An 18914-nucleotide genomic window follows, 5' to 3' on the forward strand; every position below is an offset into this window, starting at 1 on the left:
TAGAACCAAAAACAACAATTTGAAGACAACCTAAGAATTTTAGAATGTTTAAAGTATAAGGAATAATTTTTTCAATTTTCAAAACGCAACTCTCAATATTTATTTTTACTTTTAGTTTTCTTTAATGATTGGAAACGCTAAACTTTAAAAATAGCGTCTTGAAATCTCCTCAAGAACTAAAAATTGTAAAACCAAATATGTTATAAATGGGGAACCCGATTTTTAGCATCCTTGAAAACTTTATAGCTTTTAGACCGGTTACATGCACTTGTTTGATTGTTCCTGATCTGTTTCTGTAATTTTCCAACTTTTTTAACTACTTGAAGTCACAAATAAATTCGATCATAACAATTACAAAAAATTCCTCAGATTCCAACCAACAGACTCCCAATAAACCGTTTAAGAATTCGGTAACTGACCATGAATTTGAAATTAATTTAGTACACACTAATTATATTGCGCATACAACAGGTTTAAACGTTTTAGAATTTAACAGTACACCTCATTTGACATTTACTTGAAATTTGGCCTCATTTTTAACATCTCGCCATGACATCACAAAATGCATATTATCACACTCTTCCGTTTGTAGATCTGCAGTGTTAAGAAATTACAACACCGCCAGTTTAGAAGAGTTTAGATGCGTTGCACGATTTTCAGTTCAGCACGAGTTATAATAATTTTCTGCAAATAAAATGGCTTGTTGCGAAAGGTCTTTGTTCTGAAGACAACATAAACATTCACTCGAAAAATCTTGAGACTGTCAAGTGAAAGAGATTTGAAGTGACGATAAAATTGTCGAAAGAATTGTTACAACCTGAAATCAGTTTGTAGTATTTTTACTACGACACTTCCTCGGCTAATTTATTCTAGGCACTAATTATGTTATTATGTATTGAAGAACAACACGCGTTTAATTAATAATTCTGTATAAATTTGTTTGTTGCTCTTACTTAGAAATATTGCGCAGATTTTTAATTGGGAAAGTAAACGACTTTACTCGTTTCTGACGGTCGAAACTTTGCTACTTTGGCAATAAAACGTGTAGACAATTATACATATTATATTAAATGCAATTTTTCCTGTTAATTCCATTCATGTCAATTGAAATAATTGATTGTCATAGAAAAGTGGTAATTAATCTCTATTAACACGCCGCCGATTACGAAGATTCCATGAAATTAAAATTTCAAGGAAAAAAAAATCATTCATAAATAGAAAAATATAATGCTCAATTATTATAGAAAATGCGTACCTACAACTTGAAGATCTACAATTTTTTTTACCATGTAATCAATATCAGACAAATAATTATTGACAGAATAACCCTGCGGTTTGTGTAGAACCGGTCGCAGCAAATGAACTTTCAAAATAAAAACCAAGGTACAGAGTTTGTTTTTATTTCATTTGGTGCTCTTTTTTATCGAATAGTTCCGACGAAACTTGCACGGAAGCCTGTTTAACGCTCTAGAATGTCATTGAAGAATTTTATTATACTTGAAACTTGGAAAAGATGCTCTAACTATGACTAGAAGTTCTTAAAGAGTCTCCCAATTTTTTTCAATAGAACGTAACATTCAAATCCGATTTTGTTGAAGACATTGAAAAATTTAAAGTCAATAAACCTAGTAGACGACACTATATAAAGTAGACTGCTGTTGACAATGATCTAATTAGTGTAGAATATAATGAAGTGGAACCAACAGTTTTAAGACGTACTTTGTAAGTACTTTAACCATTTTGTTTGTAGATAATAAATCATTTTGATATTACAAAAATAAAAATTGTTGACGTCAAAGCATTGGGGGGATGAACCCATCTATTTAGTTAATTGTCTAGATTTTCTAGTTAGATAATAATAGCATTGTATGTAAAAGACCTGTGAAATTGACGTCTGAATTTTGAGTGCGTAGGATGTAATGATTGTCTGATTTTGTTAAGAGTTTATACGCACGTCTTTTTTTTTAAAGTCGAATAAATTAATTGAAAAATTGCCAATACTAAGCAATAAATTGAAGTTAAATTATCACCAGTAAAAACCGAAAACCATATCAAATTGCTAGTTTGGAAACATTATCACAGGCAATTTGACATGGTCGAGGGATCTTCTGACATCTATTTCCCGAAGAAGCTTCTGGCAGACAACCTTGAAATATCGGTTTTGCAAGTTCCTGAGCGAGAAAATTAGATCCTTGAAGCATATTTTCAGAAGCAAAACAAACAGAATTGGACTTTAACCTGGAGAAGTACAAAATCACATTTTTTAAATAGATTTCACTTTTTAGAATATGAAAACATTCTATTCAACTCGAGAATATTAATTATTTATAAGGTCCAATAGGTACGAAGTTAGTGGAATAATCCTAAAAAATGAAAAAACTGGATTTTAGGTCTTTTAAGAATATAACTAAAGCAATAACAAAAGGCTTTAACAACCATTGTTATGTTTAATTTTTAAAGACATTTTCTAACAAAAACTTTCCTGTTTTTCTAAAAAAAATTGTCCGAAATTAATTCTACAAATTATTTAAGTTGTGTTTAAAATTTCTGTGAGTCATCTCTATTAATGGGACTAAAAGTATAGATTTGTTTTTTAAAAACATAATCGCAATTTTTTTTCTAAAAACAATTCAAACCTGACTTGGTCTGGTTGTTATTATTTAATTTTTTATTCTTAATTTTTTTCAACTCGTTTGTTTTGTCAGAAATGATTGCTCTTCAAAATGTTGTTATTATTATGAAAATTTTGAAAATACAGATTTGTTTTTTAAAAACATAATTGCACCATTTTTATTTTTTTTCCTGTAAAAACCTAGCAATACAAGGAGATAAACATCATCAGCTACAATTTCATTTGCGTTGAACCCATTAAATTACAAAAAAAAACTCTTACGGCCCAACTATTTTTGCACAACCTGTTACAAGAACAGGATGGAGCGTTCTGTTATTGGTTCACTGTACGCAGTTCATCGATATAGGCGAATGCTCCTTGGATCGCTTCGAGGCAAATAGTTGGTAGAAAGATCAAAAAAAGCAAATCTCGAATATTCCTAGACATTTTAAAAGTTTTTTAAAGGTAACGGTAACGTAAAAACGGGTCTATGGCAAAAAATGGTTTTTCCAGCATCAAAATCACAATTTTAATTCTAGCAGCGTATCTGATAATGACGTTGCTGGGAACACCCGGGACCGGTTTGCTGAAAAAATTCGCACAGCTTTTATCCATCCTTGAACCTTCCTAAGATCTGTCTGTACATTTTTAATTCGCTCAAAGAAAACAACGTAGGATTTCCGCACTTGCTCTTTCTACGCAATTGTACGAGGTTGTAACCTTAACCACTAAACGCAGTACCTAAGTCGATCCACACAATAAATATGTTATTGACAAATTATAATTTAAACGGTTTCATAAGAAATAAAATTGACGTACATAGAAGGGAATAATTTTTCTAGCAACTTAATGACCTGAAGCCATCATGGAAGTATTTTTTGCCTGTTTTTGTGCATTTAATAATTGATTAAGTGTTTTTATTGCGACTAGTTTTCATGGCTAACTTCGTCAGGAAGAAATATGAACCCATTACAGTCTTAACAGTTTATTGTTCAAAACAGTTGATACGCAACATCAGCGGTAATTATCCTTCAAATTTTTTTTAAAAACACGAGTCATGTTTAGTTTCATCGCACGAGCTCATAATTAGTAAATTCAGATTTAACTGGGACACCATGTAAGCCATATTTGCACAACACCTCTTGTTTCACTGTTTTCATTAAACCACAAACCGACAAAAATAAATTTCCCTTAATTTTATATAACTGACTTTAATGACGTTCAAACTAAGTGAATACCCGCGACCCTGAGTTATCTTTCCTCTTGATTGAAAATAGAATTAATATTTAGGTGTGATAGGAATAACCCAAAAGATATTTTAAAGTGCTAAACTAAATGTAAAAACCCGGATCTACTAGAACTTTAAATTATTGTATTTTAACATAAAGCTGCATTTACATGAGTTCAAATAAAAGCGCTAAGAGACAAGTTGAACCGTGGGAACGCGACATACATAATAGGTGACCGAACACGCGTACTATTGCAAAATTAAAATTTATAATTGTCGTTTTATTTGATAATGTGTACAATAAAAGTCGCTTTACAATTGAAAACTGTTGTGCCAAAACAGAATCAAGGCCTAAGTTTCGTTATCTCATTGTGCTAATAAATTGCCTAATGCTTTACGAGCTTCTCTATAATTGTAATAAATTGGTATCGTTTTAGTTTCCTTCGAAATCAGAGAAAATTCCCGAAAATTTGCTTATTGTAGTCAGAAACACGTTCATCTATTCTAAAGTAATTAAATATGTAATTAGTTCTATTCCGGGAAAATAAAAACGTACTGAGAATGAACTAAACAGGCTGAGGTGTCTTACCAACTTGTTAACTGTGATAATTGAATAAATGCCAACTACTTAATGGTGAAAATCAAATTTTTTTTGTTTAGTACATTATTTTGTTAAATCTTGTGATGTTTATATTCGGAGCAGGTTTAATATTGTTGCGATAAGAAGCAGTTACCTTGAAAAATATTCTTCTTTGTTGTAGACAGGATTATTAAAAGCAATGAGAAATTACTTCGTACCTTTTATTTTAGTCGTTTCTGCAACACAATTCTGAAGTAGAGTAAAGCTAACACTTCCTTCGCTTCGGCAGAAGTAATTATAAGAATACTGAGCCTTTCATCAGAAGTGTAATTAAATTTCCTTTCGAATGAGTGGCAACAGACAAATATTTGAGAACAATTTTGAATAATTTCTAAAATTCTGTATTTCGGTACCATCAAGCAAGGACCACAGAACTGAAAACATTGGAGTTCAACGGAGACGTCAAGGAGTTCAAGTAAATCAAAAACTGTCCTCAGATACCCACAAAATTTAATGAAAATACGTGAGAAAAACAAAAATGAGAAAGGTCACGGGTAAAAGATCAGTCTTTCACGTCTCACAGCCCATTGAAGGCTCCAAAAAAGAAGAAAAAACATTACAAGGTCAAAGATACTTCAACTTATTAAAAAAGGAGTGTACTTATTGTAAAACTTGCCGTGATTCGAGGTTCTTCTGCGGATGGTCAATTTATTTAACAAAGACGATTGTGGACTGGAATTTAAGGATAACTTCTTAAAGAGGAGGTCACTGAAACGATTTGATTTTTTTGTAAATGACAAAATTTCCCACATATCTAAAGACTCTTCTTTTATTTTAAAAGTCTAAGAAGTGGTCTTCACTATTGACAAAATAATTAGAATTTTAAAAGTGGCCTTTAAAATTTCCCGTGTCATTACAAAACTTTTATTTTAACTTTTACACAATCAAAATTTCTTAGTTTTCCTTCAAATTGCTCTCTTAAATAATGCTGACTCAACACTATTTCAAAAATTGGTTTATAATTATTAGAAAAGTAATTAGTCATCACGGTCATTACCAAAAACTTGATACGTAGTTTCAATATGATTTTAACTAAAGAATTTACCTTTAAATCCACATTTACACCAAAAGAAATTTTCATTCTCTTCATTATACAGGGTCTATCAGAACTAGCGGACCAAAATGAAACGATGTATTCACAATCTTCTGGGAATAATTGGAAAAATGTTTAAAAAAATCCATCTTTAATAGTGATCAGAAAATGAACAATTTAAACTAACCAATCGTGTTACTGATGTTAAGTTACCTGAAAATTAGCTTTTCCTGCTTTATTTGTAACTATGGATGCATCTTAAATATTTTTGCATTGTTGTTACACTGACGTAATTTTTTAGGTGACGTCTTCTCATAAAAATTGACAAGTTTATTTTAAGACCAACAAAATGAAATAATAAACTCAAACTTTAAAATTAACAGAATCCGAAAAACAGATTAGTAAATGAATACAGAAATAACAAAAATGAATGAATTAGCGGTATAAATTTGAAAAAATAGGTAAATAGTTTTTAAAGTAAATGTTCAAAATTTCTTCCTTCCACTTGAATGCACAGAGCAGCTCTTCTCAGTAGACTTGCCCTAGCATTACTGACCATTTCAGCTGTTATTGAAGCAAATGCTTCTTGAATGCGGTTTCTTAACACGTTAATATTTTCAGGCATATTTCGGTACACCAAATTCTTGACGTGTCCCCAAAGGAAAAAATCTAAGGGCGTAAGGTCTGGCGACCTGGGGGGCCAACGCCTTGGGCCTCCGCGGCCTATCCATGCATTAGGAAATCTAACATCTAAATGGTTCCTAGTTACATTTGCAAAATGTGCTGGGCATCCATCATGTTGGAACCAAATATTGTTAATGTCAACATTTCTTAATCTTTGTAGAGGAATATTGTCTAGCAGCATGTCCAAATCATCAACTAAAAAATTTGTATAAATTTGGCCGTTGAGTCTGGCGGGAAATTCGTACGGGCCAACCTGAAAGAATGTGATGTTTTATAATTGCGTATAACTTGTTCTCAAAACAATTTACTATGGCGTTCCCAAAAATTCCAGCCCAAAGATTGACAGAAAATCTTTGCTGGGGATTACTTTGCCTGAAGACGTGCGGATTATCTCGCCCCCAAACATGAAAATTTCTTTGATTGAAAAATCCATCTTTTTGAAAGCAAGATTCGTCTGTAAACAATATGCTTTTGACGAAGTTCTCATTTGCTTCATGTTCCCGCAGAAGCCAAGTACAAAACTCCACTCTTAGAGGATAATCTTCCGGCGTAAGACATTGCACTTTAGTATAATGAAATGGGTGCATTCGTTCGTCTTTAAGAATACGTTGAACAGAAGAGGTGGACATTTCAAGATTTCTGGCCACAATACTAATGCTCGTTTCAGGTTCCTCTTCAAAAATCTCAATAACCGCTTCCTCGTTGTCCACGGTTCTCGCAGTTCTTGGGGCACCCCCAACCTCCCTTCTGCATACTTTTAAATTACCAGATTCTCTTCCTCTCTGTACTAATCTTAAAATAACATTTCGGCTAGGCTGTTCCCTATTTGGAAAACGAAGTGCGTATTGCTGGATAGTAGCTGTTGCACTGCGATTACACTCTCCATACAACAAGACCATATCAAAATATTCTTCCGGGGTAAACATAATTAATTATTAAATACAATGAAACCACAAATCAACGTTTGGAATGACTGTCTAATTGTCAGAAATACTTTGTTATGACATAACAGTCAATTATTTTTTGCAACAATTAAATAGGTTTCTATGGTAAAAAATATATGTTTTAAGGTAATTTTACATCTACAACACGATTGGTCAATTAAAACCGTACTTATTTTAAAAGCCAACAAGAATGGATTTTTTTAAACAATTTTCTCTTTATCTGCAGAAGATCATTTATCCATGGGATGATTTTGGTCCGCCAGTTCTGATAGACCCTGTATATGTAATGTTGAAGACTCATTTTTACTTTGTCTTCATATTAATAGCTGAATCCTCATGAGTCAGCAATTTAGAGTATAAAGGTGTCGATATACACATATTAAAGACATGTTTACTTCATTGTGATGCCACGCTTAGGTACTTATTAATTTCAGTTCTCTAATTACTCGGATTAACTAAATATTTACTCATACATTTCGAAAAGGTTAAGCAAACAATCTTGACTTTATTAGAGCTTTGATAGACATGAAATTTATTAAATCCGTTTTAATACAAAATTACAATAAAATAAATTTAAATTTTGGATTTTTGGGCCATGGGTTTTGTCGGGGCCAAAGGAAATCGCTGAAGAACAAGGGTATAACGAAATGCATGTATAATTAATAAATACTATCAAAATAATAAACAATATTTTTAATTTTATTACATTATTTTTATTTTCAATGACGATCATTTATCTTATTTTTAATAAAAGACAGAATTTGCACATATTCAACTCATATGAGCCTAAAACTATAATTTTAATATTTATATAAGATGTCTGTGATTCTTAGCTTTCTAATTTTGGATGAAAAACGATCTTAATAAAATACACACCTCAAATTTATGACGACTCTGATTTGACAAAATAATGGTAATTATTTTCAGAAAATTTGATAGAAGCAATACCGCATGAGTTTCATTACAAAACTAGTTTCAAAACAACAGAATAATTTTCAATTTTCAAGTATTACATCACGTCTCTGTAATGTTACTAATTGTTGTAAGTAAGAAGTATTTTTGCCATGGAATCGATAATTCACAGCTAGATGCACACTTTTGGTTTCAAGGTCTTTCAGTTGTACAATTATTTTAATACAGTCTTCAGGTTTCTTTAATTAAATTTAACAGAACTGAATATACATTTCAATGTTAACGAATAATCTCACTGGAAAATCTGATCTGTGGCAACCTTCAGAACTTTCGGTTTTCAAATTACCAAATCCACGTGTTTCCTGTAAGATTTACGTGTATCTCTCTACAAATGATTGAAGTAGATTTGATGAAGATAATAAATGGTCTATTCAAAGCTTCCAGACGGTTTCGAAACTCGTACGAATTTTACAACAAATAATATTTTATTTAAAATTAAGATTGGTTTGTAAGATTATATAAGCTAATTGTCGATACAAGAAAATCATAAGATTTAGTGCATGTAAACGTGCACACTAATGAAAAGTGAAACTTTTAATAACATGGAACTAATGCAGAGTTCAATCTTTTTTTGTAATTTACGTCAACTCATCCTATAAAGTAATAATGGTGTATAGTGGTAATTGACCACATTTGAGAATCGTAAATAATCAATTAGAAGAACAAGAAAATAAAAACATCGTCATTTTTAATTCGACGTGTTCAGGGTTATGATGGAATTACGTTTCAAATCGCAGTTGACATAAAAACTCTAAAAAATGTGATCTACTAACACCAAACTAACAAGGAAGTTATCACAATATTGCGAAATTAGCTCTCGATACTAGCCTGAGCTGAACCGTCTACAATTCGCTTATTAATTACAAGAAAATGCGCTGTCGCAACGGAGATTTCAACGTGAGGTCCACACACCAACCTCAACCTATCCTTCGAGATAAAAGTCAGTGAAATTATTGGACAACATGATGAAAGTGAAATTCAGTGTCAAAAGTGAAAGAACTTTTGAACGACCTTGGCTCGAATTTACTTGATTATGCCATAATATAATATCGGCGGGTTTCAGGTGTTTTCAGTTATATAACAAGCCTACTTTTCAATGATCGGATGGCGCGTTCAAGGCATCTCTCGAGCGCACGTTTTATTATCTTGTTTAAGTTTAGATTTATCGGACTTTGGACGGTACGAAGCTACTTTTTGGCAATAATGAGAGGTCCATTAAATCGTAGGAAAACCCCCGTATTTTGTGAATCATTTTTAACAATATTTCTCAATATTTTCTTTGTTGCAAGTGTTGAAACGTTCCACTCATGTAGACTCTCCTGCTTTCAGATTTCTCAACTGAGTATGTAGAAACTATGTAACTTATTGATTGCTAGTCTGCTTAGAGAAAAGTATAAAGATCCAATGGCCAAAATGTCAATTAAAAGATTATTCAGGTCGTGACACTGATGGAAAACGCAATTGTTGGCCATGATACAAGAATGTTGAAGAGAAAAGAAAAACCTCAGTTTGGAAATCAAGAAGAATCTTTGCAGAAAATGGTCTGAGGACGCAATCGCATTATTAAAGTGCGTCTTTACACACACACAAATTAACAAGTGCTTAAAGAAACTAATGACGCATCGAAAATTGATGTCCAGTTCAGCTTGAGGGAAATAAAAATTACCGTGACCAAGCAGATTTAAACAATCCTAAAGTCAATTTCGGATAATAATGACTTGCCGAAAAATTCTTCTTCTGAAAATTTGGAACGTCCAGGCAACCCTTAACAATACTCGTTTCGAAATAAGAAATGGAAATTCCGCAAAATTATGTTTTCAACACATTTCCAATTCAATTTAGTGTTTGTTAGTTGTGATTCTTATGAAATCTAAAAATATGTACTTTAAATTTAAATAATTTGTTACTGACGCAATGTCTTTCCATAAACATAAACCGCCTGTTCGTAATGTTTAAACAAAAATATTGTGTTCGATAAAACTGGCTAAACAATATACAATTTATTTATTTATGAAGGAAAAATACTTTTTAATCAATCCTGAGAAGTGTACTCTTCCAATTTTTCCAATTTAAGAATTATCAATAAATTAAAGGACATGACGCAAAACGGTTCGTTCTATTCATTAATAATTAATTATTATTATTTTAAATGTTGATTCCTGAGAGGTCTACGTACTTAAAACCGCTCTAAAAACACACCAAACTAAACATGTTTTTAGCTCATGATTCATTCATGTCCAAAATTAATTGATTCCTAGTTTTTCCGAATTTGCGTCAATCAGACTCTTAAAATGCAACATTTCTTCAATAATAAATAAATTTATAAACAAATATTGCGGTTTAAAGATTTTTGCAACGACGCAATCTTTAAATTTAACGCCAAAGACTTCGTTTAAAAGTGTGTCGGTGTAGTATTTTTAGTGATTTGAAAGAGTATTATTAAAGTTTGACCTCCGCCAAGGCTCACAATAAATCTGCAAGGTGCGAATTTCCCGTTCTTCCTACGTAGAATGATGGAAACAATGTGTTCTTATTTTTATTTCCGATTTGATTTAATTTTACGTTGAATAATGTGCTAGAGATTGCGTGAGAACAAACTATCAAAATTTCCATTTCCGGTCGCTTGTAAAGGATTGTCCAGGAATTTAGATACCCTTGACATCTTCGCAGGTTCCTCCTACGCTTTTGAATTGTCACCAATTTACCGGAAATAGTGACAAATGTTAATAGCCTGTTAATTTTTAGTATTATTCGGCTACAAAGGCCACGTTTGTTTTCATTCGATCATAAAATAAGACAACTTGCATAGATAAGTGGAGATTATTTTAGGTGTTTTTGATTGTAATTTATTGGTTTACCCTGAGCTTAGTTTATTTGGACAAAGAGTAAATTTAGAGGGCACAAATGAAAGGAAGACAGGAAATAAAGTCGAAGAACCTCGTCACATCCATATTTAAAAAATAAGATTTTTAACTGACTCGTTTGTTTCATTTCGCTCACTAATAATGCAATTCTTCGCCAAAAAATGTGGTCAAAACAACCGTCTTTGGTTAACGGTTCAACTACGATTCACTAGTGTATAATTTTTTGCTTAGTCATGCCGTTTCGAATTGCCAAAATTAGGCAATTATTACCAAATTAATTTGCGTTGAAGCACAAATTGTTTTTGTTTACACATTTAGTTATTGCAATTTTTTACTTTGTGTTATTCAATCCCACGAAAAATTAGACTAATCACTTAATTGTTGAGCAAAAAATCTTTAAGATTTTTTTAATAGTTTTCAAAGGTGAAATCGAAATTTCCTTGGGAGTAATTATAGGCAGCCAGTAATACTCCCGTCTTAAAAGTAACATAACTTTCAGCAATGTAAACCGGTTTCAGGTTTTCAGGTGTTCACACCTGTCATTAAGACATTGTTTACTTCTCGTCACTTATTCTAATTATAATAATTAATAAATTATTGTACAATCCTTTTTAAAAATTAATTATTTTTGGAATTTCCACAAAAATATTTCGTCAATTTTGCATTATAATATGTAAAATATTATCAAACCCCAAGGTAAAAAGAAATATGTTATTCAAGAATCTTGCTTTTGAACACTTTTATGTGGCACCAAAAACAACAAATTTTATGTGTCAAGTGCATCCTGTTTTTGCCAAATTTGAATAATAATTATTTTGATAACACCGTACACCGTACGCGTGGCAATTGTAACTTTATCGTCGAATTTTCGTGTTTGATTTCTGTTGAAGTGAAATTTCGTTACTTCACAAATTCACAATACTAACAAACCGGTTGTGGGTATGTACAAAATTTATGGGTTATGAGCACGCAGTCAATCAATTACAAATATGCTATTTAATAAATGCAATTTACGAAACATCTGTTTATAAATTCTTTAATTTTATTCAGTTTTGTTGTTTTCACGTACATTTAATTGGTTCACAGGTTTTTTGTGTTGTTAGGGGATAGAAAAATCAATTTTGTTATTCCAGACTAACTAATTTAAATAGATCGATGACTTAGATGCTTTTTCTTCAGTTTATAGAATTTATAATATGTAACAACTTTTGTACAAAAGAAATTTTAAAATAACCTTATTAATTATAGTATAGGTAATTGTATATTTAGAACATTGATTTATCAATCAGTCAATAATAATAAAATTTTAGGCAACTACTTAAGTAGGTACTTTAGCTGTTGCTTGCGAAACAAACAAACTCCACTCTAAAATGTATTTGAACAAGCACTAATTTCTTACGCTTGAAACAATATAATTATTAATTGCCGCAAAAAAAGTTAATGAATCGGTTTTGACACTTATTTTTGTTACAATTTGTACATAAAAATCAAAAACGTCGAAAATTAAGTTTAAGAAAAAAGACTTGAAGAAAAAATGTATGAGAAACTTTTTATTGATTTTAAGACAATAAACACTTGACGCAATTTGTTGTTAAATGTCTGAAGTCAATTGTTGTTGCAGACATTAATAACTGAACCCAAATGAAATGTGGTTGCCGTTCCTTTGATATGCAAATTTATCATTACATAATGACTGTAACGTAATAAATACAGGATGAGCATGGTTTGAGTTTATTATTGTATTGGGTCTCTTCATGATTGTATTTAAAATTAATATTATATTACTTCCTAAAGACTGCTTGGTCAAAAGTGACAAGCAAGAATTAGAAAACTTAGGATACAGAATTTAGAATTTTTGAGACACATTTTTATACAGGGTGTCCCAGAACTCGCGCCCCAGAGAGAAAGGGCTTATGCAGGCAACAATTCTGAACCAAAATTTTGAAACCATATTTTTTTAACTCAAAAAATAACCGAGATAAGACCAAAAAACTGTACCCAATCCCGAAGCCGAACAGAATTTGAAAATTGGTAACTATGGACACATACTATCATCCATTGGTCAGTTAAGCATTAGATTCTCGTTGCCTAGGAAATTGGGATGACCATTTACTCCACTTCTCGAATAAGCTTTTGGGATTGGTTATCAACTTTTTATCAATTCTCGAATACTATTAAACTTAGTCAATTTTTGTTTTGAAATTTACCATCTGTATTGCTGTCGGCACCCTCCCTTGCTCTCTGGGGCGCGAGTTCTGGGACACCTGTATATCACATAATATGTATATCGATTCTCAATGATTATTTTTTGTTCAAAATTAATTTTTAAATCCTTTAAACAAAGCAAATCCTTACCCAAATACATATTTGAAATTTTTAAGTTTTTTTAAATTTTCCAATTTATTTAAATCCTATTAAATTTGAAGATTTTTTAATTTATGAATTGTGCTCTTCAAATGTTCTTAACTGCTCGGATTTTTCATTCTTTAAAATCGTAGAAACCTTTACAAATTTATTCAATTTCTAGGATGTTTCAGATTCTTTTCCATTCTTTGAATTATTCCTATTCCTTGAATATTATTCACAAAAAAGTAATCTAAATTTTACTTTAAATTTCACAAATATCTGTTGTTGTAAACCACTTATTGAACAATTAATTTCGACAATATTAATAATGTTAAAAATAATTATTTCAGACCAACGCAGTTCCAAAAATTGCCTAAAAATGTAAAGACTAAAAAATATATGGGTAGGTTCATATTTTCTTATATTTTTGAATTTTACTAAGCAGCAACTGATTTCATGTCGTCAAAATTATGAATTAAATATACAGGGTGAACCCGCATAAGCGCAAACAACACAATTTGTTATGCGCCACTGAAGTCTTATTAGAGTAGGCCAGTTCAATTTCAAGTCCAGGCCATCAAAAAGTTGGGAATAAAAACCCTAATTAACAATTCGGAAAAAATGTCTTTATCTTTGTCATAGTTCTTGTCAGTTTAACAATAATCGTGGAACAGGAATGTTCGTTTTACAGTGAAAAATTGTTCAAATTTGGATTATTTTGGGTTATTTTTTTTATTCTTTACCAGTGGTTTGATATTGTAGTTAAAATCTTTACATTTTATTCGGATACATTAAAAATTTGATATTTTCCTCCGCTCGTAAATCTCTAATGGCAATTTTTTCGAAAAATATTCATGGTAATATTTCACTCACTAGACGTGATAGAAGACTGTACATACAAGACTCATACAGCTGTAGGCATGAACAACATCTCGTGTGCGTAACATCCATTTCGCACAAGTAGCAAACAATATTTTTTCTACAATTCTACAAACCAAAATTTAACGACAAATACTTCAAGTGAAAATCCAGGTTTTTACGCAGATTCATCGATTGGAATTTCAGAAATCGGTGCAAATATGCGTGAAATTTAACAAAAATGGATTGCTTACTTACAATTTTAATTTTTGTCTTGTCAGAGTGACACACTTTTACGTACTCAAATGTCACTTTACGCATTTGGGTTTGAAAGAATGTCATTTCGAATTTAAAATAACAATGATAACAATTTTTAGTTTAGCTCTTTAAAATAGTCTTTTTCGGACTCCTAAAAGTTGCCATGACAACTAATAACACAATTAAACAATTTTATTTAATCTAATTTTTACATCAATATCAATAAAATTTTTGGTGTGTAAGTAAATCTAAGACAATTTTCTTCGCGTTTTGTTTTTTTTTCAGGATTGTGCATTTTATGCAAGAAACTGGTCAATTTTTTGTTTTCTTTTAAATTATCTGATGGTTACTAATTAAAATCCAAACCCCACTATATTTGATAAATAGTTAATAGATGTTTGAAAAAATGTTGTTCGTAACACGCATCTAAAAAGTTTTTGCGAACTCATCTGTTATTCCGCATAAATTAGTATTTTTAGTCCGTGAAAGTTGTATTTTCGTTATTAAACGCTTTAAAGACGAATAAAGTGGGTTAAAAAATAACAACGCTACAAGCCAGGGAAAAAATTTTTGCTTTTCAAACGACTCCAAATCCTTAATTTTAAAGTTAATTAAATCAACAAGCCCATGCTATTGATATTGATCCACACTATATTTGTGTCAATTTTGTGACGACCTTGCTCCTTTTAAAATTTTTAGATCCTTTTAAAAATCCCAAATTTTTAAATTGTTTGAATTGCTCAGATTTTCTAGATTTTGAATTTTGTTTGTATTTATTATTTTTGATTGGTCTAAATTCTGCAAATTCTCTAAATGTAAGCACTTTCGTTTCCTTAATTGTTTTTAGATTAGTTTAATAATAATAGAACAAGCAGTAGATATGTAGAATATGCAAAGCAGCAATTAAGACTAATCATTATTGTAAAGATTGAATGAGATTTTAGGTGTCACTCAATTGGAAGAAATTTAAGAAATTACGAAATGATCATCCAATTTCATCCACTTTGAACTTACGTAAAAATTGCCGTTTTGTAATAAACTAGTTTTCGTTTCACTCATTCTATTGTTTGCAGAACCGCAGTTAATATTTATTTTGTCAAAGTGCCTAATGAGATATCACCATCAGCATTGGCGTTTGGCAAAACGCCGGTTCGTTGTACAGACAGCATGTAATGTAATAATTAAATAAATGAAAACCTGGATTTCACTTGTTTACGCATTTTGTTTAACAGTAATTTAATTCCTTCATTTCACACATTGTTTTTATTGAAAACTGAGAGAAGATATTTCAGCGCACACTTACAATAGGCCTAATCATGGAACTTACATAATCAATGTTTTTCAAGAAGGGGTATATAAACCATTTCCCCAGTTCTTGTTACTTTAATTCGGTATATCGCGTCTCCATACCAGTCTATAAGTTGTAGTGTAATTGTAAAAGTGAAAGTTGGTGAATACCTCATATTTCTTAAATCCGAGGAAAGTTAAACGAATCTGCTAAAGTGTCTAAACCGAAAATTTGCTTTCTTTCTCTACATTAAAAATCCGTGCAAAGTGAAACAAGTCTAATGAACAATTGTGTTTATGCCCGCAAAACTCGCTTGTGCAATTTGCCTCATTAACCTATAATTAAACGAACAGTCAATAATACGATTGGTTCTTGACACTAACTTGACCGAACTTTGTTAAGGAGAAATTCATGCCAGGTATGTAATTTTCGACTAATTGTGAGCACATATCGTATAATTGCGATGGTAGACGTACCACTCATTAGTTCATTCAATAATCGCCACTGCTAAATTATATACTCTTACTGTCTTCTTGAACTTGAAAGTGAGCAGTTTGTACCGTAGGATTTGTGGTACAAACTCATTCAAGTTTAGTCAGGCTTTTAGTGTTCTTGGTGGCGGCGCACTCTTCGCCTGTGGATTTCCGGGGCGAATGTAAAGTAAGTTTTTCATTGTTAATACAAAAAATCGGTTTTTGACCACAAAAGGATGTGCAACATGAAAGTGGCATTTAAACTTTTATAGAATGATATTCGATTATTAAATACTGCTGATGTTATTTTGAAATGGTTTGGAAGGTCAGGAGATCAATATATTTTCGATCTCCATTGTGTTCATTTTAATATTTACATCAATTTTAATTTCTAAATCTTTATCAATGTTCGATTTATTCTAATCAATACTATTCGATTCTATTCTATTCTATATTGTTCAATTCTATTCAAAGATGTAGATCCCTTAAATAGTTTTATACTTTTTAATTTTTCCGAAAGAAATCCAACTTTGGACTTTAAAAAATTGTATAAAAGGCAAGACGTGATGCCCAAAATTAAAACTTATAATAATTTTACTTTTTAGTACAACCGTCAAATCTTCATAATAGTTTTCTTATAATTCCCCACATAAATGGACACTCAAATTAACGCCAAGAGGAATTTTCTCTTTAAAATTTTATCATTTAATTCGAGTTAAAAAGACTTGTAAAGAAAAGTGAGAGTAATTTCATCAATGGATTACGTTGTACAATAGCAAATTAACGTTGTTTTTTACGAGACGGTTTGGAGAATTTTACTGTTTACGATGCACAAAGTAGAAATTCTACTTGTAAGGAGTTTTTTATTGGTCAACAAAAAACTTTTCTTCTTCACTTGAAGGAAACTGTGCTGCAATTACACCGTAGATAAAAATTTGACATTCATATAAATCGGTACCGGAAACGATGACACAAATTTTTCAAAGTGGGTAATATCGCAGCTGCCAGCATTTCAATTATTTTATGAGGTGTAAATTAGTTAGAAAAGCATAACGGGGCGTCTTCAATAAAATTACTGTTACTTTCTACGCTAATTTTATCTGCCGCGAATTTTAAGTTTGAAACTATAATAAATTATTAATCAGATTCATTTCCGTTGGTCTAATTAAAAGTGATGTTATAACAATGGTTATAGAAGTGTAACGGATAGTTGACATAAAATCGACCCAAATTTTGCAAAGTTTGTTCAGCAGAGATGTCAGTCGGACGTACTTGAACGTGTCAATATTACCGCTTGGTACATCTTATTGCGTTATCCGAAATTAATAAATATTGCGTAATGACGTTGAACGAAAAATCAAACGCACGATTAAGTTCCGTTTATATAATGTATGGAAAAGCAGTGTTAATTAATTTGTATGCTGGGTAGAAGCACTCTCTCTTTCATTGCATTTCTAGTAATTGCATCGTTTTTGCTTTATTATAAACATACTAACCTTCTGGAATCAAATTATTACGCAACAAGTGTAAGTTTCAGAAATAAGTGCACTCGAAGAAGAAAATTTCTTCCTCTATATAATAGCTGTGACCTTTTCGCTGGAGCATTGAGAAGGAACATCGGAAATAAATTCTAATTATTACATAAGAAACCATAATTGCGGAACACGCAAATAGAGCACATTCGTGGAATGTTGATTTGCATTCTCAAAAGTGTGATTTAAATGCAGACAATGACACTATCAGTCAGAGGTAAAGGTTAAGGTCTCCCAAAACCCAAGCTCATTTACCTAATCTGAATATAATGTTCTTCATGTCATAACAGGCCCAAACACTCCAGCATTGTTCAGTCTTTTCTCCAACTTCGTCTAGTATAGTTATTAAATGTTTATAGTGGGCATTTTTTGCAGAACGCTAAATAGCCAAAGGTAGAGAAAAATGTCGAACGTCACCGTAGATAGAAACGTTATTGCAGGGTACTACCATTATCTCTTCACGGAACTTGGAGGTAATTATGATTGCGAAAGTTTTAATACGAATAAAAAGAAACTTTTTTCAGACCCGCGAACGCACAACTGGTTTTTAGTTACACATCCTGTCATTTTTCCAATAGTCGGATTTTACTTATACTTCGTGACAAAACTAGGCCCTCGGTGGATGCAAAATCGGCCGCCTTTCGACTTCAAGTTCATCCTAATCCTTTATAATGCTATTCAAGTGGTAGTGAGTTCGTGGCTCTTCTACGAGGTAAGTTGAATTGTTTCTCCAAAGAAAAATCTTACAGTTTTATTCAGGGTCTCGACGGGGCTTTCCTGAATAATTACAATTGGCAATGCGAACCTGTGGATTTCACGAACAGCCCTCAGGCCCTCAGAATCGCTCGAGGTACCTACGTTTTCTACATCGCAAAAATCTCGGAGCTCCTCGACACCGTTTTCTTCGTTTTACGGAAGAAAGACAACCAAGTGAGCTTTCTTCACTTGTACCATCACACAGTCATGCCTCTGGTGGCCTGGGGTGTTGTTAAATACATGCCAGGAGGTCATGGTATCTTCGTCGGCATCATCAACAGTTTTGTTCATATCATCATGTATTCGTACTACATGTTAGCCGCCATGGGCCCCCAACTCCAGAAGTACCTCTGGTGGAAAAAACACATCACGAATTTGCAAATGGTAATTATACAAATTATTGTGCATGTATGTTTTTGCAGCGGAA

At 31.8% G+C, this 18914-nt stretch overlaps 1 protein-coding gene across 5 annotated transcripts in view; it reads left to right on the forward strand.

Moving 5' to 3' along the window:
- The window catches only part of LOC148168727 (very long chain fatty acid elongase 7-like), a 31924-nt gene that overhangs the window by 12567 nt on the left and 443 nt on the right, over positions 1-18914 (forward strand). The window contains exons 1-4 of one of the 5 annotated variants that reach the window (XM_088044817.1): positions 3527-3631; positions 18107-18204; positions 18256-18443; positions 18491-18871. In XM_088044817.1, the coding sequence (XP_087900943.1) occupies positions 18135-18204; positions 18256-18443; positions 18491-18871 (639 nt within the window). In that variant the 5' untranslated portion in view covers positions 3527-3631; positions 18107-18134. Of the gene's footprint in view, positions 1-3526; positions 3632-11794; positions 11916-15796; positions 16145-16235; positions 16387-18106; positions 18205-18255; positions 18444-18490; positions 18872-18914 lie in introns of those variants that run through there. The other 4 variants (XM_088044820.1, XM_088044819.1, XM_088044818.1 and 1 more) reach the window with 4 other exon arrangements.

Source organism: Gnatocerus cornutus, chromosome 9, assembly GCF_029298725.1.
Source record: "Gnatocerus cornutus isolate USDA-ARS CGAHR chromosome 9, icGnaCorn1.1, whole genome shotgun sequence".
NCBI lineage: Eukaryota > Metazoa > Arthropoda > Insecta > Coleoptera > Tenebrionidae > Gnatocerus > Gnatocerus cornutus.